This window comes from Embiotoca jacksoni, unplaced genomic scaffold (genome assembly GCF_022577435.1).
Source record: "Embiotoca jacksoni isolate LCO1_2020_lvr unplaced genomic scaffold, fEmbJac1.0.p SCAF_110, whole genome shotgun sequence".
NCBI classification, from domain to species: domain Eukaryota; kingdom Metazoa; phylum Chordata; class Actinopteri; family Embiotocidae; genus Embiotoca; species Embiotoca jacksoni.
In genome coordinates, this window is record NW_027185242.1 from 290,554 (window position 1) to 315,328 (window position 24,775).

Below are 24,775 nucleotides of genomic sequence, written 5' to 3' on the forward strand. Positions count from 1 at the left end.
AACATGCAGAACATATAGAACATGGAACACACAGAACACAGAACACACAAAACACATTGAACACGCAGAACATGCAGAACACATAGAACACAGAACATGTAGAACACAGAAAATGCAGAACACGTAGAACATGCAGAACACAGAACACACAGACCATGTAGAACACAGAACATGCAGAACACCTAGAACACGCAGAATACGTAAAACATGAAGAACACATACAAAACGTAGAACGTAGAACACACAAAACACGTAGAACATGCAGAACACATAAAACACGTAGACCACGCAGAACACGTAAAACATGCAAAACACGTAGAACACCTAGAACAAGCAGAACACGTAGAACACAGAACATGTAGAACACAGAACATGCAGAACACGTAGAACAAGCAGAACACGTACAATAGGAAGACACGTAAAACACATAGACCACGTAAAACATGCAGAACACGGAGGACACGTAGAACATAGAACACAGAACACACAGAACATGTAAAACACATAAAACATTCAGAATACGTAAAACACGTAGAACAAGCAGAACACGTAGAACACAGAACATGTAGAACAAAGAACACGCAGAACGCAGAACACGTAGAGTACAAAGACAAATAAAACACGTAGAACATGCAGATCACGTAAAACATTCAGAACACATAGAACACGGAGGACATAGATCACACAGAACATGGAGAACACGTAGAACACGTAAAACACGTAGAACAAGAAGTACACATAGAACATGCAGAACACACAGAACACGCAGAACATGTAAAACACGTAGGCCACGCAGAAAACGCAGAACACGTAAAACATGCAGAATATGTAGAACGCAGAACACGTACAATACAAAGACACGTAAAACATGTAGACCATGCAGAACACACAGAACATGTAGAACACAGAACACACAGAACACGTAGAACACGCAGAATACAAAGACACGTAAAACACATAGAACACAGAACACGTAGAACACAGAACACGGAGAACATGTAGAACACAGAACACGTCGAACACGCAGAACACGTACAATACAAAGACACGTAAAACACGTAGACCACGTAGAACATGTAGACCACGCAGAACACAGAGAATACAGACACGTAAAACACGTAGAACACGCACATGTAGAACACAGAACACGCAGAACACGTAGAACAGAGAGAACACGCAGAACACGTAGAACAGACAGAACACGTAGAACATGTACAATACGAAGACATGTAAAACACGTAGACCACGCAGAACACGTAAAACATGTAGAACACTTAGAACACGCAAAACATGTAGGCCACGCAGAACACGTAAAACACATAGAACACGTAAAACATGTCGGCCACGCAGAACACGCAAAACACGTAGGCCACGCAGAACATGCAGAACATGTAGAACACGTAGAGCAGCCCCCTTCACCCCGCTAAAACAATATCAAAAGCCACACAAACACACACACACACACACACGCACACACACACACACACACACACACACACACACACACACACACACACACACACACACACACACACACACACACACACACACACACACACACACACACACAGCCCTCTACCCACCTGAACTTTGTTGCTCTCCAGCCGACTCTTCTCGTTGTTGGACTTGGCCGCCTTTTCGGCCACCTTCTTCTGCAGGTGAGGGCCGCGACCGAAGAAGATGTAGTTGACAAAGGCGTATTCCAGCAGGGCGAGGAACACGAAGACGAAGCAGCCCATCAGGTAGATGTCGATGGCCTTCACGTAGGGGATCTTAGGGAGCGTCTCCCTCAGGTGGGTGTTGATGGTGGTCATGGTGAGCACAGTGGTTATACCTGCAGACCAGAGGACAGTAACACACATCATGCGTCATACATACATGATACATCATCGTACATGATACATCATACATACATCATCATACATCGTACATCATAGATCATCTTACATCATACATACATCATAAATACATTATCATACACCATCAAACATCATCATACATCATCATACATCACACACATCATCATACATTATCATACATCATCATGAATTATCAGACATCATACATTATCAGATCATCATCCATCATACATACATCATCATACATTATCAAACATCATCATACATTAAAATACATTATCATACATCATCATACATTATCAAACATCATCATAGATCAGACATCATCATCATACATTATCATACATCATCATACATTCATACATCATCATACAACATCATTCATCATCATGCATCATCATACGTCATACATTATCATAAATACATCATCATACAACATCATTCATCATCATACATGATCAGACATCATCATACATCATACATACAGTACATCATCATACTTTATCAAACATCATCATACATATTACATTATCATACATCATAGTACATCATACATTATCATACATCATCATACATTATCACACATCATACATTATCAGACATCATCATACATCATACATACATCATCATACTTGATCATACATCATCATGCATGATCATACATTATCATGCATCATCATACATTATACATACATCATCATACATCATCATACATATCATACATATCATACGTTATCATATATCATACATTATCAGACATTATCATACATCATACATTATCATACATCATCATACATCATACATACATCATCATACATCATCATACATACATCATATATTATCATACATGATCATACATGATCATACATCATACATGATCATACATCATACATACATACATCATACATGATCATACATCATACATACATCATCATACATTATCATACATCATCATATAACATCATACATCATCACACATTATCAGACATCTTACATCATCATACATGATCATATATTATCATACATCATCGTGCATTATACATTATCATACATAATACATTATTGTACATACATACATCATACATGATCATACATCATACATACATCATCATACATTATCATACATCATCATATAACATCATACATCATCACACATTATCAGACATCTTACATCATCATACATCATCACACATCATCATACATCATCATACATCATACATTATCATACACCATCAAACATCATCACACATCACACATACACCATCATACATCATTATACATCATCATACATCATCAAACATCATCATACATCACACATACACCATCATACATCATCATACATCATCATACATCATCATATATCATCATATATCATCATACATTATCATACATCATAAATTATCATACATCATAAATTATCATACATCATATATATATATCATCTGTCATACATGATACATTGTACAGCATATCTGGAGAATAATAAACACATTAAAACCCTGTCATTAAAACGCAGGGTAGAATGTAAATACAAACTCAATGGGATCATTTGTAAATCATGTAAACTCATATTTAATTAAAAATAGACCAAAGACAACATATCAAGTGTTGAAACTGTTTTCTGAAAAATATATTTTCATTTTGAATTTGATGAAAGCTACATGATGTGGTGGCGTGAATATGTCGCAGTTTTCATTATAAATACACCACGCTAAATATCACGTCACCCGATTGAACTGCTCATCTGTAAAGAAAGTAAAAGTCACTGACCTAAAGCTACTCTGGCTGCTGAGGCGTCATAATTTATCCAGAAGGAGACCCAGGACAGGATGGTGATCAGGGTGGACGGCATGTAGGTCTGCAGGATGAAATAACCAATGTTCCTCTTCAGCCTGAAGCTGAGGGACAGACGTGGATACGAGCCTATGGAGACAGAGGACAGGACTTCACCATGGTAACCATGGTAACATTATTCATTTCTGTTAATAACTCTGTTTATTACCTGTTGCAAACACAGCTTTCTTGGAGAGGGTCTGGTAGTCTATGATGGAGAACTGGGGCAGCTCGATGTTCTCCACCCCGGTGACAGAGCCAGCGTTACTTCCTCCCTGCCAGTAGAACTCGATGTCGTCAGTGGTGTATCCATCTGAGGGAGGAGCGGGTTCAACATCAGCTAACAACACCGAGATAACTGCTGGACACATTTTATTCACTTTGGATTTGATGAGAGAAGTTGAATGGGAGTCTATGGAGCCGGAGGCTTTTTGGAGCCGACCTCTAGTGGCACTCGCTGGTATTGCAGCTGAAGACACTTCTGCATTGGAACCATTTTACAGACCTGAAACTACAAACCTTTTTATATCCAGTCTGTAGTTTTATATCCAGACTGTAGTTTTCTATCCAGTCTGTAGTTTTCTATCCAGTCTGTAGTTTTCTATCCAGTCTGTGTTTTATATCCAGTCTGTATTTTTATATCCAGTCTGTATTTTTATATCCAGTCTGTAGTTTTATATCCAGACTGTAGTTTTATATCCAGTCTGTCTTTTATATCCAGACTGTGTTTTATATCCAGTCTGTAGTTTTATATCCAGTCTGTGTTTTATATCCAGTCTGTAGTTTTATATCCAGACTGTAGTTTTATATCCAGTCTGTGGTTTTATATCCAGACTGTAGTTTTATATCCAGTCTGTGGTTTTATATCCAGACTGTAGTTTTATATCCAGTCTGTGTTTTATATCCAGACTGTGGTTTTATATCCAGACTGTAGTTTTATATCCAGACTGCAGTTTTATATCCAGTCTGTAGTTTTATATCCAGTCTGTGTTTTATATCCAGTCTGTGTTTTATATCCAGACTGTGGTTTTATATCCAGACTGTGGTTTTATATCCAGACTGTAGTTTTATATCCAGACTGTAGTTTTATATCCAGACTGTGGTTTTATATCCAGTCTGTAGTTTTATATCCAGACTGTAGTTTTATATCCAGTCTGTGTTTTATATCCAGACTGTAGTTTTATATCCAGACTGTAGTTTTATATCCAGTCTGTAGTTTTATATACAGTCTGTAGCTTTATATCCAGTCTGTGTTTTATATCCAGTCTGTGTTTTATATCCAGTCTGTAGTTTTGATATCCAGTCTGTGTTTTATATCCAGTCTGGGGTTTTATATCCAGACTGTAGTTTTATATCCAGACTGTGTTTTATATCCAGACTGTGGTTTTATATCCAGTCTGTAGTTTTATATCCAGACTGTAGCTTTATATCCAGACTGTGGTTTTACATCTAGTCTGTAGTTTTATATCCAGACTGTAGTTTTATAACCAGTCTGTGGTTTTATATCCAGACTGTAGTTTTATATCCAGACTGTAGTTTTATATCCAGTCTGTGGTTTTATATCCAGACTGTAGTTTTATATCCAGACTGTAGTTTTATATCCAGACTATAGTTTTATATCCAGTCTGTAGTTTTATATACAGTCTGTGGTTTTATATCCAGACTGTAGTTTTATATCCAGTCTGTGGTTTTATATCCAGACTGTAGTTTTATATCCAGACTGTAGTTTTATATCCAGTCTGTGGTTTTATATCCAGACTGTAGTTTTATATCTCGTCTGTAGTTTTATATACAGTCTGTAGCTTTATATCCAGTCTGTAGTTTTATATTCAGACTGTGTTTTATATCCAGACTGTGGTTTTATATCCAGTCTGTGGTTTTATATCCAGACTGTAGTTTTATATCCAGTCTGTGGTTTTATATCCAGACTGTAGTTTTATATCCAGACTGTAGTTTTATATCCAGACTATAGTTTTATATCCAGTCTGTAGTTTTATATACAGTCTGTGGTTTTATATCCAGACTGTAGTTTTATATCCAGACTGTAGTTTTATATCCAGTCTGTGTTTTATATCCAGTCTGTAGTTTTATATCCAGTCTGTAGCTTTATATCCAGACTGTGGTTTTATATCCAGACTGTAGTTTTATATCCAGTCTGTGGTTTTATATCCAGACTGTAGTTTTATATCCAAACTGTAGTTTTATATCCAGTCTGTGGTTTTATATCCAGACTGTAGTTTTATATCCAGTCTGTGGTTTTATATCCAGACTGTAGTTTTATATCCAGTCTGTGGTTTTATATCCAGTCTGTGGTTTTATATCCAGTCTGTGGTTTTATATCCAGTCTGTAGTTTTATATCCAGTCTGTGGTTGAAACTAAATTGCGTTCAGTTGTGATCACATGACCTAACGTCAGTCACATGACGGTCCCGTCTGTCTGCTCAGAGACCAGCTGTTCCTCCTCCTCACTTCTACACACTGACCCTGATTTTATATTAGACTTCATTTCATTCTGTGTTACAGTCACAGATCCAGTTTGAAGTGCCGACAGGAAAAGAGCTCTGTATGATCTCCTGTTTTTAAATCTCTAATAGGATCTGGATCGGTCTATGTCCAGAACTAAACATGAATCATGAACACCACCGTTTTTCATATTTTATGAGGAACTGATGATTTCACAATGAATCATTATTACATCATCAAAAAATATTTCTCACGTTTTCATCATCCACTTTCCCACAGAGAGACCTGAACCTGAACCTATCACAGACCTGAACCAGCCCTCCTGTGTCTGCGTCCTGAACCACAGTGAAACACCCTGAAGACCTCTCAGTAATTACACCAGTTTAATTCTTCCGTTTCTCTTCAAACTCCAGTTTATCTGAAGCTGCAAGATTTCAGGAATTAAATTCTTATCATCTATAGAAGGGATTTTACTTTACTCATCCAGTTAATTAATGTGAGAAACTTCTGATTCTAAATGACCTTCGAATGCATAAAATAATGTAATATAATATAAAATAATATCATATAATTAATATATATTATATATTTATAAACATGAATCATCGTGGAGATGGGGACACCGTCACAAGTTTCACTCCCTCAGTTCATTAACATACAGGTAACCATGACGACCACAGTTATGTAGAGTTAAATACAGAAACACCATTAAACATCTGTTTGCTGCTCCGCCAGAAAAGAAAAACGTTGAACTGAGAGTTTCTCCAACAAAGAGCATCTTCATGTGATATTAACTGAGACTGGAGCACCAGAACAGGAACTCCATCACCATGGTGATATTATTATTATAGAGTGGAAGTTTATGATCACAGTCATCATTAATAAATGTCACAAAGATGGTCAATGATTAAAATAAAGAGACACTTTATATTCAGTCTGTTTTTACTTCACAGTCTAATATTATTTATCATTTTATTGTGGATTTTGTATGTTGTTTATTCTGCATTTAAATGTTTGTGTCCCTGTCTGTCTGTCTGTCTGTCTATAGGATCACCTCTAACTGCATGTCCTCCATTATTGAGGTGAATCTCTGCAGCAGCTCTGACTGAACATAAACTGCTGCATCAGTTGATATGAAGTGAACCTCAGTGACCGAATCGGATTTGGACCGGCAGCCCGTGTGGACCAGAACAGAACAGAAAGAACATCTGAAGCTATTAAAAGTGAGCTGAAAGATAAGTTTGTGTTCTTAAGCTGCGTGTTAATTAAAGAGGACAGATGGAGGCGAGGAGCCGTTGAGGGCCCAGAGGGACGCTGAGGGTCCAGAGTGACGCTGAGGACCCAGAGGGATGCTGAGGGTCCGGAATGACGCTGAGGACCCAGAGGGACGCTGAGGGCCCAGAGGGACGCTTAGGGTCCAGAGTGACATGGAGGGCACAGAGGGACGTTGAGGGCCCAGAGTGACGCTGAGGACCCAGAGGGACGCTCAGGGTCCAGAGGGACGCTGACGGCCGCGAGGGACGTTGAGGGTCCATAGGGACGCTGAGGGTCCAGAGGGACGCTGAGGACCCAGAGGGACATTGAGGGCCCAGAGGGACGCTGAGGGCCGCTGGGGACCGCTGAGGGCCCAGAGGGACGTTGAGGGTTCATAGGGACGCTGAGGGTCCAGAGGGACGCTGAGGACCCAGAGGGACATTGAGGGCCCAGAGGGACGCTGAGGGCCGCTGGGGACCGCTGAGGGCCCGGAGGGACGTTGAGGGTCCAGAGGGACGCTGAGGGTCCAGAGGGACGTTGAGGGCCCAGAGTGACGCTGAGGACCCAGAGTGACCCTGAGGACCCAGAGGGACGCCGAGGACCCAGAGTGACGCTGAGGACCCAGAGGGACGTTGAGGGCCCAGAGTGACGCCGAGGACCCAGAGGGACGCTGAGGGCTGCTGAGGGCCCAGAGGAATGTTGAGGGCCGCGAGGGACGTTGAGGGCCCAGAGGGACGCTGAGGGTCCAGAGGGACGCTGAGGGCCCAGAGGGACGCTGAGGACCCAGAGTGACGCTGAGGACCCAGAGGGACGCTGAGGGCTGCTGAGGGCCCAGAGGGTCCAGAGTGACGCTGAGGGCCCAGAGGGACGCTGAGGGTCCAGAGTGACGCGGAGGGCACAGAGGGACGTTGAGGGCCCAGAGTGACGCTGAGGACCCAGAGGGACGCTCAGGGTCCAGAGGGACGCTGAGGGCCGCGAGAGACGTTGAGGGCCCAGAGGGACGCTGAGGGTCCATAGGGACGCTGAGGGTCCAGAGGGACGCTGAGGACCCAGAGGGACATTGAGGGCCCAGAGGGACGCTGAGGGCCGCTGAGGACCGCTGAGGGCCCAGAGGGACGTTGAGGGTCCAGAGGGACGCTGAGGGTACAGAGGGACGTTGAGGGCCCAGAGGGACACTGAGGGCCCAGAGTGACGCGGAGGGCCCAGAGGGACGCTGAGGACCCAGAGGGACGCCGAGGACCCAGAGGGACGCTGAGGACCCAGAGGGACGTTGAGGGCCCAGAGTGACGCTGAGGACCCAGAGTGACGCTGGGGACGCAGAGGTACGCTGAGGGCTGCTGAGGGCCCAGAGGGACGTTGAGGGCCGCGAGGGACGTTGAGGGTCCAGAGGGACGCTGAGGGTCCAGAGTGACGCTGAGAACCCAGAGGGACGCTGAGGACCCAGAGGGACGTTGAGGGTCCAGAGTGACGCTGAGGGTCCAGAGGGACGTTGAGGGCCCAGAGTGACGCTGAGGGTCCAGAGGGACGCCGAGGACCCAGAGTGACGCTGAGGACCCAGAGGGACGTTGAGGGTCCAGAGTGACGTTGAGGGTCCAGAGTGACGCTGAGGACCCAGAGTGACACTGAGGACCCAGAGGGACGCTGAGGACCCAGAGGGACGTTGAGAGCCCAGAGTGACGCCGAGGACCCAGAGGGACGCTGAGGGCTGCTGAGGGCCCAGAGGGACGTTGAGGGCCGCGAGGGACGTTGAGGGCCCAGAGGGACGCTGAGGGTCCAGAGTGACGCTGAGGGCCCAGAGGGAAGCTGAGGGTCCAGAGTGACGCGGAGGGCCCAGAGGGACGTTGAGGGCCCAGAGTGACGCTGAGGGCCCAGAGGGACGTTGAGGGTCCAGAGGGACGCTGAGGACCCAGAGGGACGCTGAGGGCCGCGAGGGACGTTGAGGGCTCAGAGGAACGCTGAGGGTCCATAGGGACGCTGAGGGTTCAGAGGGACGCTGAGGACCCAGAGGGACATTGAGGGCCCAGAGGGACGCTGAGGGCCGCGAGGGACGCTGAGGGTCCAGAGGGACGTTGAGGGTCCAGAGGGACGCTGAGGACCCAGAGTGACGCTGAGGACCCAGAGGGACGCTGAGGACCCAGAGGGACGTTGAGGACCCAGAGGGACGTTGAGGGTCCAGAGTGACGCTGAGGGTCCAGAGGGACGTTGAGGGCCCAGAGTGACGCCGAGGACCCAGAGGGACGCCGAGGACCCAGAGTGACGCTGAGTACCCAGAGTGACGCCGAGGACCCAGAGGGACGCTGAGGGCTGCTGAGGGCCCAGAGGGACGTTGAGGGCCGCGAGGGACGTTGAGGGCCCAGAGGGACGCTGAGGGTCCAGAGGGACGCTGAGGGCCGCAAGGGACGCTGCGGGTCCAGAGGGACGCTGAGGACCCAAAGGGACGTTGAGGGTCCAGAGGGACGCTGAGGGCCCAGAGGGACGTTGAGGGCCCAGAGGGATACTGAGGGCCACGAGGGACGTTGAGGGCCCAGAGGGACGCTGAGGACCCAGAGGGACGCTGAGGGCCGCGAGGAACGTTGAGGGCCCAGAGGAACGCTGAGGGTCCATAGGGACGCTGAGGGTTCAGAGGGACGTTGAGGACCCAGAGGGACATTGAGGGCCCAGAGGGACGCTGAGGGCCGCGAGGGACGCTGAGGGTCCAGAGGGACGTTGAGGGTCCAGAGGGACACTGAGGGTCCAGAGGGACGCTGAGGGCCCAGAGGGACGCTGAGGGCCGCAAGGGACGTTGAGGACCCAGAGGGACACTGAGGGCCCAGAGGGACACTGAGGGCCGTAAGGGACGTTGAGGGTCCAGAGGGACGCTGAGGGTCCAGAGGGTGTTCCAAAGTGTTTGGTTGACAGCTACAGGTGGAGGTGAAGAGTTCATGTGAACAGATTCATTCTGAGGATGTTCAGTCAGTTACAGCTTCTTCACTAACTACTTGAAGACCTGACGGTTCGGGTCCCTGGAGGCCAGCCGGGATCTGAAGAAGTTCTACTGATGACTGCATCTGTAAATCTCATCATTTATTCTTATTGTCCTCTTTGTGATCTTAAGGAAGGTAAACACATCAATTTCATAACCGTGCAGCTCGACCTGCTGTAGGTCAGCACAACTTCCTGTTCCTGCATGATGACATCACTGAAACAGTCCAATCATTGAGTGACCTGCCAGTCTACATCACATTTAGTCCTGATACATCAGAACACACAGTGGACCAGAAATAAAAGACAAGTGTAATTATTTATCTGTTGTTTGTTTCTGTGGTTTCTACCAGCTGACACAACACAGACAAGCACACACACACACACACACACACACACACACACACACACACACACACACACACACACACACACACACACACTTACAGCTCTCGATCTCCAGGGTGCAGTTCTGCTCGTCCAGTGGGTATCTGCGCAGGTCCATCATGCAGGCTGCTGTTGTGGTGATCCTGAAGGGGAAAAAAAAGTTTTAAAGTCTGAAAAAATATTATTTATTTCTATTCATAAACTCACACCATGACCTGTCCAGTGTTTCAGTCTCAGAGGATTAAAGCATGCTATTTCCTGATATTAGTTAATTTTATTCAGTGATCCTCATTACAGCTGTTGATGGACCTGCTGTACAGTTAAAGAGTCACAGCAGAGACGATAAAACATCATTTCATAACTACGACAACATAGCAGGCTGACTATATCAATTGTGTTGTAAAGACACAGAGTATCTGAAGGTGATGGAGGAGCTCTACAGTCATTCAGAAAATAAACAGGACAAACGATCCCCTCGCACCTCATATCCTGCAGTAATCAGCCCACACAGCAGAGATCTCTGCAGCCTCCTCAGTGAGGAACCATCAGTTAAACCCACATGCTGCTATAGTTCATCAGAAGGACCTCTGTGATATAAAATATTGAACATGTTTTCACAGAGCAGTGATGTCATGAACAGCTCAGGTGTGACTGCAGCTTGTTTCTCTGCAGGAACTAAAACAGACGACAGGTGAGCTGATGATGTCAGACTCCCTCTGATCATTAGTTCTGAAAACACCAATAAAGAGCTCAACTTTGCTGAATGATAAAAGACGCTGCAGACACATGTTAGTGTGGGGAGGAGGAGGAGGAGGAAAAAGAGGAGGAGGAAGAAGAGGAGGAGGAGAAGGAGGAAGAGGAAGAGGAGGAGGATGTAGTCATTGGACTGTCTAACCCTCCACAGGGAACCGTTGTTCCTGCTGGGTGAGACCTCGAGTTCATTATGAAACTATTAGAGCAGCTGTAGCCAATCAGCATTGACCACCGTATGTTCAGAAACTGTACCGATGCTGCAGAACTACGACAATAACAGAAGTGATGACGAGCTGCTGCAGAGATGAAGAACAGCTGAATTCACATGTTTCGTTAGGTAATAAGTCAGCAGTAATAAATATGATATATTACATAAAGTCTGATATGTAAGAATGACTTCAATATATCTGCTGTCTCAGCAGAGGGAGGTTACTGGATGGATAACATCTCCCTCACCTCCATCACCTACATCACCTCCATCATCTCCATCACCTACATCACCTACATCACCTACATCATCTCCATCACCTACATCACCTACATCACCTACATCATCTCAATCACCTACATCACCTACATCATCTCCATCATATCCATCAGCTCCATCAGCTCCATCATCCACATCATCTACATCACCTACATCATCGCCATCAGCTCCATCATCTACATAATCTACATCATCTCCATCATCTACATCACCTACATCATCTACATAATCTACATAGTTTCCATCACCTACATCATCTCCATCATTTCCATCACCTACATCACCTACATCATCTCCATCACCTACATCATCTCCATTAGCTACATCACCTACATCATCTCCATTAGCTCCATCATCTCCATCACCTATCATCTCCATCACCTTCATCCCCTACATCATCTCCATCACCTTCATCATCTACATCATCTCCATCACCTACATCATCTCCAATACCTACATCATCTACATCATTTACATGATCTCTAACTCCATCATCTATAACGCTTGTGTGTGGTCTGTAGAGGAATCCAAAGAGAGAGTGGAACATTCATATTAAGTCACATCTGACTGTAAACAGTAAATAAACCCTGATAACCACAGTGTGGTCCTCATATGTAATGTCAGTTAGATACTGATCCAGGACCAGCATGTTGTATCACCGTATTAAAATCTGCAGCTCAACCCCACAACTACAAGAAAAGTGTCTCAGTTGAAAAGTGCCCAGTCATCACTCCTCTCAGCAGTCAGTTATTGACAGCGAGGCCGACTGCTTCCTCTCGTCATGGTGCCGGTGCTGCTGCACAGGGCTCAGCTGTGTGTACTGCAGCACGAGAGGCTCCGTGAATGATTCACCAGCTGGATGCAGACAGACACACACTTCAGCTCTGAAGAGGAACGCTCTCCATGACAGTCAGCTGATAATAAATGATGTTGGAGGAACAGGAAGAGAACAGCATCGAGCCAATCATGCCATTCATGTCATCAAGTTATATGTATGATCTTATTTACTGATGATGACACGAAGAAACAACTCTGAGTTTAACTTTTGCTCTTTTCCTGGCAGAGAGACATTATGTTGACGTGTATAGTCACAAATGTTAAGTTATTTTTTTAATTATTAGTGAAAAAGACCAACGTTTAATGCCTTGTGAGTCAAGTTGTAACTCTGGATTTTCAGTTACTTAACAATGACACCAGGGGGCGTGTCTGCTTCAGTCAGAAGCAGCTCAGAACGAACACATCTAACATCTCTTTTCGCTGGTTCCTGTACAAAACACCTCCGTAGTGATTTTTACATCATCACAATGTATTTCTAAGTACTTTAAATGTCTTCTCTATGTTGTTTTGACAAAGTTTGCTGCCAAAACCAGTCATTTTTTTCAAGTTAGAAACGTGTCTCCACCACAGTGAAGTCTTGTTAGCTCCCGGCTACACCGTGTAATAAAATGGTGGCTTTAATATCGACATGTTGTTTTTAATGAACCTCTTTGTCAGGTTTAACTTTACTGAAGTTCAGTTTAAATTTAGAGTAAACAATTTGTAAGTGTGTTCAGTCAAAATAGAATGAGTTGGTTCAACTATCCACTAAAGCCACTGGTCAGATATACAGTAATTTTGAAGCAAATAAGCCACATTGACTGTTTTATACATCAGCAAATAGCACATTAGCTAACTAATCCTGTCCCTTAACAACAATGTAGTTAATACAACGAACTAACTGACGATCCACAACGTACAATTAATATGTTGTGGATTGAATTATTCATGGACGGTAGTAAATTAATCCCTGAAGTTTTAATGTTAGTTGTGTGATTTTGTAATGGAAGTTGAAATAAGGAGAGAAGAATCATTTATAATTGTGTTTAATAAAGACGGAGAACAGCCGAACACATCTAACATCTCTTTTCTCTGACTTCCTGAAAACAGAAAGTATCTTCTGCTTCCTGTAAAACTAGAAGTATCTTCTGCTTCCTGTAAAACTGGAAGTATCTTCTGCTGACTGGTGACTCCAGTCTGTGAACTGTAACCTCTGATGGTCAGCATATTGTTGCGTGTTGTTATTTTTGTGTTATCTCAGATCTTTGTGTTAGCTCAGTTCTTTATTTGTTATCTTAGATCTTTGTGTTATCTCAGATCTTTATTTGTTATCTCAGATCTTTGTGTTACCTCAGTTCCTTGTGTGTTATCTCAGATATGTGTGTTATCAGATCTTTGTTTGTTATCTCAGATCGTTGTGTTATCTCAGTTCCTCGTGTTATCTGACATCTTTGTGTGTTATGATCTGTGTGTGTTATCTAAGATTTTTGAGTATTATCTCAGTTCTTTGTGTTATCTCAGTTCTTTGTGTTGTGTCAGTTCTTTGTGTTATCTCAGATCTTTGTGTTATGTCAGATCTTTGTGTGTTATCTCAGATCTTTGTGTTATCTCAGATCTTTGTGTTATCTCAGATCTTTGTGTTATGTCAGATCTTTGTGTGTTATCTCAGATCTTTGTGTTATCTCAGTTCTTTGTGTGTTATGTCAGATCTCTGTGTTATGTCAGTTCTTTGTGTGTTATCTCAGATCTTTGTGTTATCTCAGATCTTTGTTATGTCAGATCTTTGTGTTATGTCAGATCTTTGTGTGTTATCTCAGATCTTTGTGTTATCTCAGATATTTGTGTTATCTCAGATCTTTGTGTTATGTCAGATCTTTGTGTGTTATCTCAGATCTTTGTGTTATCTCAGTTCTTTGTGTTATCTCAGATCTTTGTGTTATCTCAGATCTTTGTGTGTTATGTCAGATCTCTGTGTTATGTCAGATCTTTGTGTTTTATCTCAGTTCTTTGTGTTATCTCAGATCTTTGTGTGTTATGTCAGATCTCTGTGTTATGTCAGTTCTTTGTGTCTTATCTCAGATCTGTGTGTTATGTCAGATCTTTGTGTGTTATCTCAGTTCTTTGTGTTATGTCAGATCTTTGTGTGTTATCTCAGATCTTTGTGTTATCTCAGTTCTTTGTGTTATCTCAGATCTTTGTGTTATGTCAGATCTTTGTGTGTTATCTCAGATCTTTGTGTTATCTCAGTTCGTTGTGTTATCTCAGATCTTTGTGTTATCTCAGATCTTTGTGTTATGTCAGATCTTTGTGTGTTTTCTCAGATCTTTGTGTTATCTCAGTTCTTTGTGTTATCTCAGATCTTTGTGTTATGTCAGATCTTTGTGTTATCTCAGATCTTTGTGTTATCTCAGATCTTTGTGTTATGTCAGATCTTTGTGTGTTATCTCAGATCTTTGTGTTATCTCAGTTCTTTGTGTTATCTCAGTTCTTTGTGTTATCTCAGATCTTTGTGTTATGTCAGATCTTTGTGTGTTATCTCAGATCTTTGTGTTATCTCAGATCTTTGTGTTATCTCAGATCTTTGTGTGTTATGTCAGATCTCTGTGTTATGTCAGATCTTTGTGTGTTATCTCAGTTCTTTGTGTTATCTCAGTTCTTTGTGTTATCTCAGATCTTTGTGTGTTATGTCAGATCTCTGTGTTATGTCAGTTCTTTGTGTCTTATCTCAGATCTGTGTGTTATGTCAGTTCTTTGTGTCTTATCTCAGATCTGTGTGTTATGTCAGATCTTTGTGCTATCTCAGTTCTTTGTGTTATGTCAGATCTTTGTGCTATCTCAGTTCTTTGTGTTATGTCAGATCTTTTTGTTATCTCAGATCTTTGTGTTATCTCAGTTCTTTGTGTTATCTCAGATCTTTGTGTGTTATGTCAGATCTCTGTGTTATGTCAGTTCTTTGTGTCTTATCTCAGATCTGTGTATTATGTCAGATCTTTGTGTGTTATCTCAGTTCTTTGTGTTATGTCAGATCTTTGTGTTATCTCAGTTCTTTATGTTATCTCAGATCTTTGTGTTATGTCAGATCTTTGTGTGTTATCTCAGATCTTTGTTATCTCAGTTCTTTGTGTTATCTCAGATCTTTGTGTTATGTCAGTTCTTTGTGTCTTATCTCAGATCTGTGTGTTATGTCAGATCTTTGTGCTATCTCAGTTCTTTGTGTTATGTCAGATCTTTGTATGTTATCTCAGTTCTTTGTGTTATCTCAGTTCTTTGTGTTATCTCAGTTCTTTGTGTTATCTCAGATCTTTGTGTGTCATCTCAATTATTTGTGTGTTAACTCAGTTCTTCGTGTTATCTCAGTTATCTCAGATCTGTGTATTATGTCAGATCATTGTGTTATCTCAGATCTGTCTGTTACGTCAGATCTTTGTTTATCTTAGATTTTTGTGTTATCTCAGTTCCTTGTGTTATCTGACATCTTTGTGTGTTATCTCAATTCTTTGTGTTATCTCAGATCTGTGTTATCTCAATTCTTTGTTATCTCAGTTCTTTGTGTGTTATCTCAATTCTTTGTGTTATCTCAGTTCTTTGTGTGTTATCTCAATTCTTTGTGTTATCTCAGATCTTTGTGTGTAATCTCAGTTATTTGTGTCTTATCTCACATCTTTGTGTTATCTCAGTTCCTTGTGTGTTATCTGACATCTTCGTGTGTTGTGTCAGACCTTTGTCTTATCTCACATCTTTGTTATCTCAGATCTGTGCATGGTATTTCAGATCTGTTTGTGTTATCTCAGATCTTTGTGTTATCTCAGATCTTTGTGTTATCTCAGTTCTTCGTGTTATCTCAGTTATTTGTGTTATCTCAGATCTTTGTGTTATCTCAGATCTTTGTGTGTTATCTCAGTTCTTCGTGTTATCTCAGTTATTTGTGTTATCTCAGATCTTTGTGTTAGCTCAGTTCTTTATTTGTTATCTTAGATCTTTGTGTTACCTCAGTTCCTTGTGTGTTATCTCAGATATGTGTGTTATCAGATCTTTGTTTGTTATCTCAGATCGTTGTGTTATCTCAGTTCCTCGTGTTATCTGACATCTTTGTGTGTTATGTCAGATCTGTGTGTGTTATCTAAGATTTTTGAGTATTATCTCAGTTCTTTGTGTTATGTCAGTTCTTTGTCTTATCTCAGATCTGTGTGTTATGTCAGATCTTTGTGTGTTATCTCAGTTCTTTGTGTTATGTCAGATCTTTGTGTGTTATCTCAGATCTTTGTGTTATCTAAGTTCTTTGTGTTATCTCAGGTCTTTGTGTTATGTCAGATCTTTGTGTGTTATCTCAGATCTTTGTGTTATCTCAGTTCTTTGTGTTATCTCAGATCTTTGTGTTATGTCAGATCTTTGTGTGTTATCTCAGATCTTTGTGTTATCTCAGTTCTTTGTGTTATCTCAGATCTTTGTGTTATGTCAGATCTTTGTGTGTTATCTCAGATCTTTGTGTTATCTCAGTTCTTTGTGTTATCTCAGATCTTTGTGTGTTATGTCAGATCTCTGTGTTATGTCAGATCTTTGTGTTATCTCAGATCTTTGTGTGTTATGTCAGATCTTTGTGTGTTATCTCAGATCTTTGTGTTATCTCAGATCTTTGTGTTATGTCAGATCTTTGTGTGTTTTCTCAGATCTTTGTGTTATCTCAGTTCTTTGTGTTATCTCAGATCTTTGTGTTATGTCAGATCTTTGTGTTATCTCAGATCTTTGTGTTATCTCAGATCTTTGTGTTATGTCAGATCTTTGTGTGTTATCTCAGATCTTTGTGTTATCTCAGTTCTTTGTGTTATCTCAGTTCTTTGTGTTATCTCAGATCTTTGTGTGTTATGTCAGATCTCTGTGTTATGTCAGATCTTTGTGTTATCTCAGATCTTTGTGTGTTATGTCAGATCTCTGTGTTATGTCAGTTCTTTGTGTCTTATCTCAGATCTGTGTGTTATCTCAGATCTTTGTGTTATGTCAGATCTTTGTGTGTTATCTCAGTTCTTTGTGTTATCTCAGTTCTTTGTGTTATCTCAGATCTTTGTGTGTTATGTCAGATCTCTGTTATGTCAGTTCTTTGTGTCTTATCTCAGATCTGTGTGTTATGTCAGTTCTTTGTGTCTTATCTCAGATCTGTGTGTTATGTCAGATCTTTGTGCTATCTCAGTTCTTTGTGTTATGTCAGATCTTTGTGCTATCTCAGTTCTTTGTGTTATGTCAGATCTTTGTGTGTTATCTCAGATCTTTGTGTTATCTCAGATCTTTGTGTTATCTCAGATCTTTGTGTTATGTCAGATCTCTGTGTTATGTCAGTTCTTTGTGTCTTATCTCAGATCTGTGTGTTATGTCAGATCTTTGTGCTATCTCAGTTCTTTGTGTTATGTCAGATCTTTGTATGTTATCTCAGTTCTTTGTGTTATCTCAGTTCTTTGTGTTATCTCAGTTCTTTGTGTTATCTCAGATCTTTGTGTTATCTCAGATCTTTGTGTGTCATCTCAATTATTTGTGTGTTAACTCAGTTCTTCGTGTTATCTCAGTTATCTCAGATCTGTGTATTATGTCAGATCATTGTGTTATCTCAGATCTGTCTGTTATGTCAGATCTTTGTTTATCTTAGATTTTTGTGTTATCTCAGTTCCTTGTGTTATCTGACATCTTTGTGTTATGTCAGATCTGTGTTATCTCAATTCTTTGTTATCTCAGTTCTTTGTGTGTTATCTCAATTCTTTGTGTTATCTCAGTTCTTTGTGTGTTATCTCAATTCTTTGTGTTATCTCAGATCTTTGTGTGTTATCTCAGTTATTTGTGTCTTATCTCACATCTTTGTGTTATCTCAGTTCCTTGTGTGTTATCTGACATCTTCGTGTGTTGTGTCAGATCTTTGTCTTATCTCACATCTTTGTTATCTCAGATCTGTGCATGGTATTTCAGATCTGTTTGTGTTATCTCAGATCTTTGTGTTATCTCAGTTCTTCGTGTTATCTCAGTTATTTGTGTTATCTCAGATCTTTGTGTTAGCTCAGTTCTTTATTTGTTATCTTAGATCTTTGTGTTATCTCAGATCTTTATTTGTTATCTCAGATCTTTGTGTTACCTCAGTTCCTTGTGTGTTATCTCAGATATGTGTGTCATCAGATCTTTGTTTGTTATCTCAGATCGTTGTGTTATCTCAGTTCCTCGTGTTATCTGACATCTTTGTGTGTTATGTCAGATCTGTGTTATCTAAGATTTTTGAGTATTATCTCAGTTCTTTGTGTTATGTCAGTTTTTTGTGTTATCTCAGTTCTTTGTGTTGTGTCAGTTCTTTGTGTTATCTCAGATCTTTGTGTTATGTCAGATCTTTGTGTGTTATCTCAGATCTTTGTGTTATCTCAGTTCTTTGTGTTATCTCAGATCTTTGTGTTATGTCAGATCTTTGTGTGTTATCTCAGATCTTTGTGTTATCTCAGATCTTTGTGTTATCTCAGATCTTTGTGTGTTATCTCAGATCTTTGTGTTATCTCAGTTCTTTGTGTTATCTCAGATCTTTGTGTTATCTCAGGTCTTTGTGTGTTATGTCAGATCTCTGTGTTATGTCAGATCTTTGTGTGTTATCTCAGTTCTTTGTGTTATCTCAGTTCTTTGTGTTATCTCAGATCTTTGTGTGTTATGTCAGATCTCTGTGTTATGTCAGTTCTTTGTGTCTTATCTCAGATCTGTGTATTATGTCAGATCTTTGTGTGTTATCTCAGTTCTTTGTGTTATGTCAGATCTTTGTGTTATCTCAGTTCTTTATGTTATCTCAGATCTTTGTGTTATGTCAGATCTTTGTGTGTTATCTCAGATCTTTGTTATCTCAGTTCTTTGTGTTATCTCAGATCTTTGTGTTATGTCAGTTCTTTGTGTCTTATCTCAGATCTGTGTGTTATGTCAGATCTTTGTGCTATCTCAGTTCTTTGTGTTATGTCAGATCTTTGTATGTTATCTCAGTTCTTTGTGTTATCTCAGTTCTTTGTGTTATCTCAGTTCTTTGTGTTATCTCAGATCTTTGTGTGTCATCTCAATTATTTGTGTGTTAACTCAGTTCTTCGTGTTATCTCAGTTATCTCAGATCTGTGTATTATGTCAGATCATTGTGTTATCTCAGATCTGTCTGTTACGTCAGATCTTTGTTTATCTTAGATTTTTGTGTTATCTCAGTTCCTTGTGTTATCTGACATCTTTGTGTGTTATCTCAATTCTTTGTGTTATCTCAGATCTGTGTTATCTCAATTCTTTGTTATCTCAGTTCTTTGTGTGTTATCTCAATTCTTTGTGTTATCTCAGTTCTTTGTGTGTTATCTCAATTCTTTGTGTTATCTCAGATCTTTGTGTGTAATCTCAGTTATTTGTGTCTTATCTCACATCTTTGTGTTATCTCAGTTCCTTGTGTGTTATCTGACATCTTCGTGTGTTGTGTCAGACCTTTGTCTTATCTCACATCTTTGTTATCTCAGATCTGTGCATGGTATTTCAGATCTGTTTGTGTTATCTCAGATCTTTGTGTTATCTCAGATCTTTGTGTTATCTCAGTTCTTCGTGTTATCTCAGTTATTTGTGTTATCTCAGATCTTTGTGTTATCTCAGATCTTTGTGTGTTATCTCAGTTCTTCGTGTTATCTCAGTTATTTGTGTTATCTCAGATCTTTGTGTTAGCTCAGTTCTTTATTTGTTATCTTAGATCTTTGTGTTACCTCAGTTCCTTGTGTGTTATCTCAGATATGTGTGTTATCAGATCTTTGTTTGTTATCTCAGATCGTTGTGTTATCTCAGTTCCTCGTGTTATCTGACATCTTTGTGTGTTATGTCAGATCTGTGTGTGTTATCTAAGATTTTTGAGTATTATCTCAGTTCTTTGTGTTATGTCAGTTCTTTGTCTTATCTCAGATCTGTGTGTTATGTCAGATCTTTGTGTGTTATCTCAGTTCTTTGTGTTATGTCAGATCTTTGTGTGTTATCTCAGATCTTTGTGTTATCTAAGTTCTTTGTGTTATCTCAGGTCTTTGTGTTATGTCAGATCTTTGTGTGTTATCTCAGATCTTTGTGTTATCTCAGTTCTTTGTGTTATCTCAGATCTTTGTGTTATGTCAGATCTTTGTGTGTTATCTCAGATCTTTGTGTTATCTCAGTTCTTTGTGTTATCTCAGATCTTTGTGTTATGTCAGATCTTTGTGTGTTATCTCAGATCTTTGTGTTATCTCAGTTCTTTGTGTTATCTCAGATCTTTGTGTGTTATGTCAGATCTCTGTGTTATGTCAGATCTTTGTGTTATCTCAGATCTTTGTGTGTTATGTCAGATCTCTGTGTTATGTCAGTTCTTTGTGTCTTATCTCAGATCTGTGTGTTATCTCAGATCTTTGTGTTATGTCAGATCTTTGTGTGTTATCTCAGATCTTTGTGTTATCTCAGATCTTTGTGTTATGTCAGATCTTTGTGTGTTTTCTCAGATCTTTGTGTTATCTCAGTTCTTTGTGTTATCTCAGATCTTTGTGTTATGTCAGATCTTTGTGTTATCTCAGATCTTTGTGTTATCTCAGATCTTTGTGTTATGTCAGATCTTTGTGTGTTATCTCAGATCTTTGTGTTATCTCAGTTCTTTGTGTTATCTCAGTTCTTTGTGTTATCTCAGATCTTTGTGTTATGTCAGATGTTTGTGTGTTATCTCAGATCTTTGTGTTATCTCAGATCTTTGTGTTATCTCAGATCTTTGTGTGTTATGTCAGATCTCTGTGTTATGTCAGATCTTTGTGTGTTATCTCAGTTCTTTGTGTTATCTCAGTTCTTTGTGTTATCTCAGATCTTTGTGTGTTATGTCAGATCTCTGTGTTATGTCAGTTCTTTGTGTCTTATCTCAGATCTGTGTGTTATGTCAGTTCTTTGTGTCTTATCTCAGATCTGTGTGTTATGTCAGATCTTTGTGCTATCTCAGTTCTTTGTGTTATGTCAGATCTTTGTGCTATCTCAGTTCTTTGTGTTATGTCAGATCTTTTTGTTATCTCAGATCTTTGTGTTATCTCAGTTCTTTGTGTTATCTCAGATCTTTGTGTTATCTCAGATCTTTGTGTGTTATGTCAGATCTCTGTGTTATGTCAGATCTTTGTGTTATCTCAGATCTTTGTGTGTTATGTCAGATCTCTGTGTTATGTCAGTTCTTTGTGTCTTATCTCAGTTCTTTGTGTTATCTCAGATCTTTGTGTGTTATGTCAGATCTCTGTTATGTCAGTTCTTTGTGTCTTATCTCAGATCTGTGTGTTATGTCAGTTCTTTGTGTCTTATCTCAGATCTGTGTGTTATCTCAGATCTTTGTGTGTCATCTCAATTATTTGTGTGTTAACTCAGTTCTTCGTGTTATCTCAGTTATCTCAGATCTGTGTATTATGTCAGATCATTGTGTTATCTCAGATCTGTCTGTTATGTCAGATCTTTGTTTATCTTAGATTTTTGTGTTATCTCAGTTCCTTGTGTTATCTGACATCTTTGTGTTATGTCAGATCTTTGTGTTTTCTCAGTTCTTTGTGTGTTATCTCAATTCTTTGTGTTATCTCAGATCTGTGTTATCTCAATTCTTTGTTATCTCAGTTCTTTGTGTGTTATCTCAATTCTTTGTGTTATCTCAGTTCTTTGTGTGTTATCTCAATTCTTTGTGTTATCTCAGATCTTTGTGTGTTATCTCAGTTATTTGTGTCTTATCTCACATCTTTGTGTTATCTCAGTTCCTTGTGTGTTATCTGACATCTTCGTGTGTTGTGTCAGATCTTTGTCTTATCTCACATCTTTGTTATCTCAGATCTGTGCATGGTATTTCAGATCTGTTTGTGTTATCTCAGATCTTTGTGTTATCTCAGTTCTTCGTGTTATCTCAGTTATTTGTGTTATCTCAGATCTTTGTGTTAGCTCAGTTCTTTATTTGTTATCTTAGATCTTTGTGTTATCTCAGATCTTTATTTGTTATCTCAGATCTTTGTGTTACCTCAGTTACTTGTGTGTTATCTCAGATATGTGTGTCATCAGATCTTTGTTTGTTATCTCAGATCGTTGTGTTATCTCAGTTCCTCGTGTTATCTGACATCTTTGTGTGTTATGTCAGATCTGTGTGTTATCTAAGATTTTTGAGTATTATCTCAGTTCTTTGTGTTATGTCAGTTCTTTGTGTTATCTCAGTTCTTTGTGTTGTGTCAGTTCTTTGTGTTATCTCAGATCTTTGTGTTATGTCAGATCTTTGTGTGTTATCTCAGATCTTTGTGTTATCTCAGTTCTTTGTGTTATCTCAGATCTTTGTGTTATGTCAGATCTTTGTGTGTTATCTCAGATCTTTGTGTTATCTCAGATCTTTGTGTTATCTCAGATCTTTGTGTGTTATCTCAGATCTTTGTGTTATCTCAGTTCTTTGTGTTATCTCAGATCTTTGTGTTATCTCAGGTCTTTGTGTGTTATGTCAGATCTCTGTGTTATGTCAGATCTTTGTGTGTTATCTCAGTTCTTTGTGTTATCTCAGTTCTTTGTGTTATCTCAGATCTTTGTGTGTTATGTCAGATCTCTGTGTTATGTCAGTTCTTTGTGTCTTATCTCAGATCTGTGTATTATGTCAGATCTTTGTGTGTTATCTCAGTTCTTTGTGTTATGTCAGATCTTTGTGTTATCTCAGTTCTTTATGTTATCTCAGATCTTTGTGTTATGTCAGATCTTTGTGTGTTATCTCAGATCTTTGTGTTATCTCAGTTCTTTGTGTTATCTCAGATCTTTGTGTTATGTCAGTTCTTTGTGTCTTATCTCAGATCTGTGTGTTATCTCAGTTCTTTGTGTTATCTCAGTTCTTTGTGTTATCTCAGATCTTTGTGTGTCATCTCAATTATTTGTGTGTTAACTCAGTTCTTCGTGTTATCTCAGTTATCTCAGATCTGTGTATTATGTCAGATCATTGTGTTATCTCAGATCTGTCTGTTACGTCAGATCTTTGTTTATCTTAGATTTTTGTGTTATCTCAGTTCCTTGTGTTATCTGACATCTTTGTGTGTTATCTCAATTCTTTGTGTTATCTCAGATCTGTGTTATCTCAATTCTTTGTTATCTCAGTTCTTTGTGTGTTATCTCAATTCTTTGTGTTATCTCAGTTCTTTGTGTGTTATCTCAGATCTTTGTGTTTTCTCAGTTCTTTGTATGTTATCTCAATTCTTTGTGTTATCTCAGTTCTTCGTGTTATCTCAGTTATTTGTGTTATCTCAGATCTTTGTGTTATCTCAGATCTTTGTGTGTTATCTCAGTTCTTCGTGTTATCTCAGTTATTTGTGTTATCTCAGATCTTTGTGTTAGCTCAGTTCTTTATTTGTTATCTTAGATCTTTGTGTTACCTCAGTTCCTTGTGTGTTATCTCAGATATGTGTGTTATCAGATCTTTGTTTGTTATCTCAGATCGTTGTGTTATCTCAGTTCCTCGTGTTATCTGACATCTTTGTGTGTTATGTCAGATCTGTGTGTGTTATCTAAGATTTTTGAGTATTATCTCAGTTCTTTGTGTTATCTCAGTTCTTTGTGTTGTGTCAGTTCTTTGTGTTATCTCAGTTCTTTGTGTTATGTCAGATCTTTGTGTGTTATCTCAGATCTTTGTGTTATGTCAGATCTTTGTGTGTTATCTCAGATCTTTGTGTTATCTCAGTTCTTTGTGTTATCTCAGTTCTTTGTGTTATCTCAGATCTTTGTGTTATGTCAGATCTTTGTGTGTTATCTCAGATCTTTGTGTTATCTCAGTTCTTTGTGTTATCTCAGATCTTTGTGTTATGTCAGATCTTTGTGTGTTATCTCAGATCTTTGTGTTATCTCAGTTCTTTGTGTTATCTCAGATCTTTGTGTGTCATGTCAGATCTCTGTGTTATGTCAGATCTTTGTGTTATCTCAGATCTTTGTGTGTTATGTCAGATCTCTGTGTTAT

General features: G+C 40.0%; 1 protein-coding gene across 1 annotated transcript in view; it reads right to left on the reverse strand.

The window, feature by feature from the left end:
* The window catches only part of gabrb1 (gamma-aminobutyric acid type A receptor subunit beta1), a 52,298-nt gene that overhangs the window by 6,046 nt on the left and 21,477 nt on the right, over nt 1–24,775 (reverse strand). The window contains exons 5-8 of the mRNA XM_069143515.1: nt 10,818–10,900; nt 3,862–4,005; nt 3,630–3,782; nt 1,584–1,834 (exon numbers count right to left, since the gene is read on the reverse strand). Of these exons, the coding sequence (XP_068999616.1) occupies nt 1,584–1,834; nt 3,630–3,782; nt 3,862–4,005; nt 10,818–10,900 (631 nt within the window). The remainder of the gene's footprint in view (nt 1–1,583; nt 1,835–3,629; nt 3,783–3,861; nt 4,006–10,817; nt 10,901–24,775) is intronic.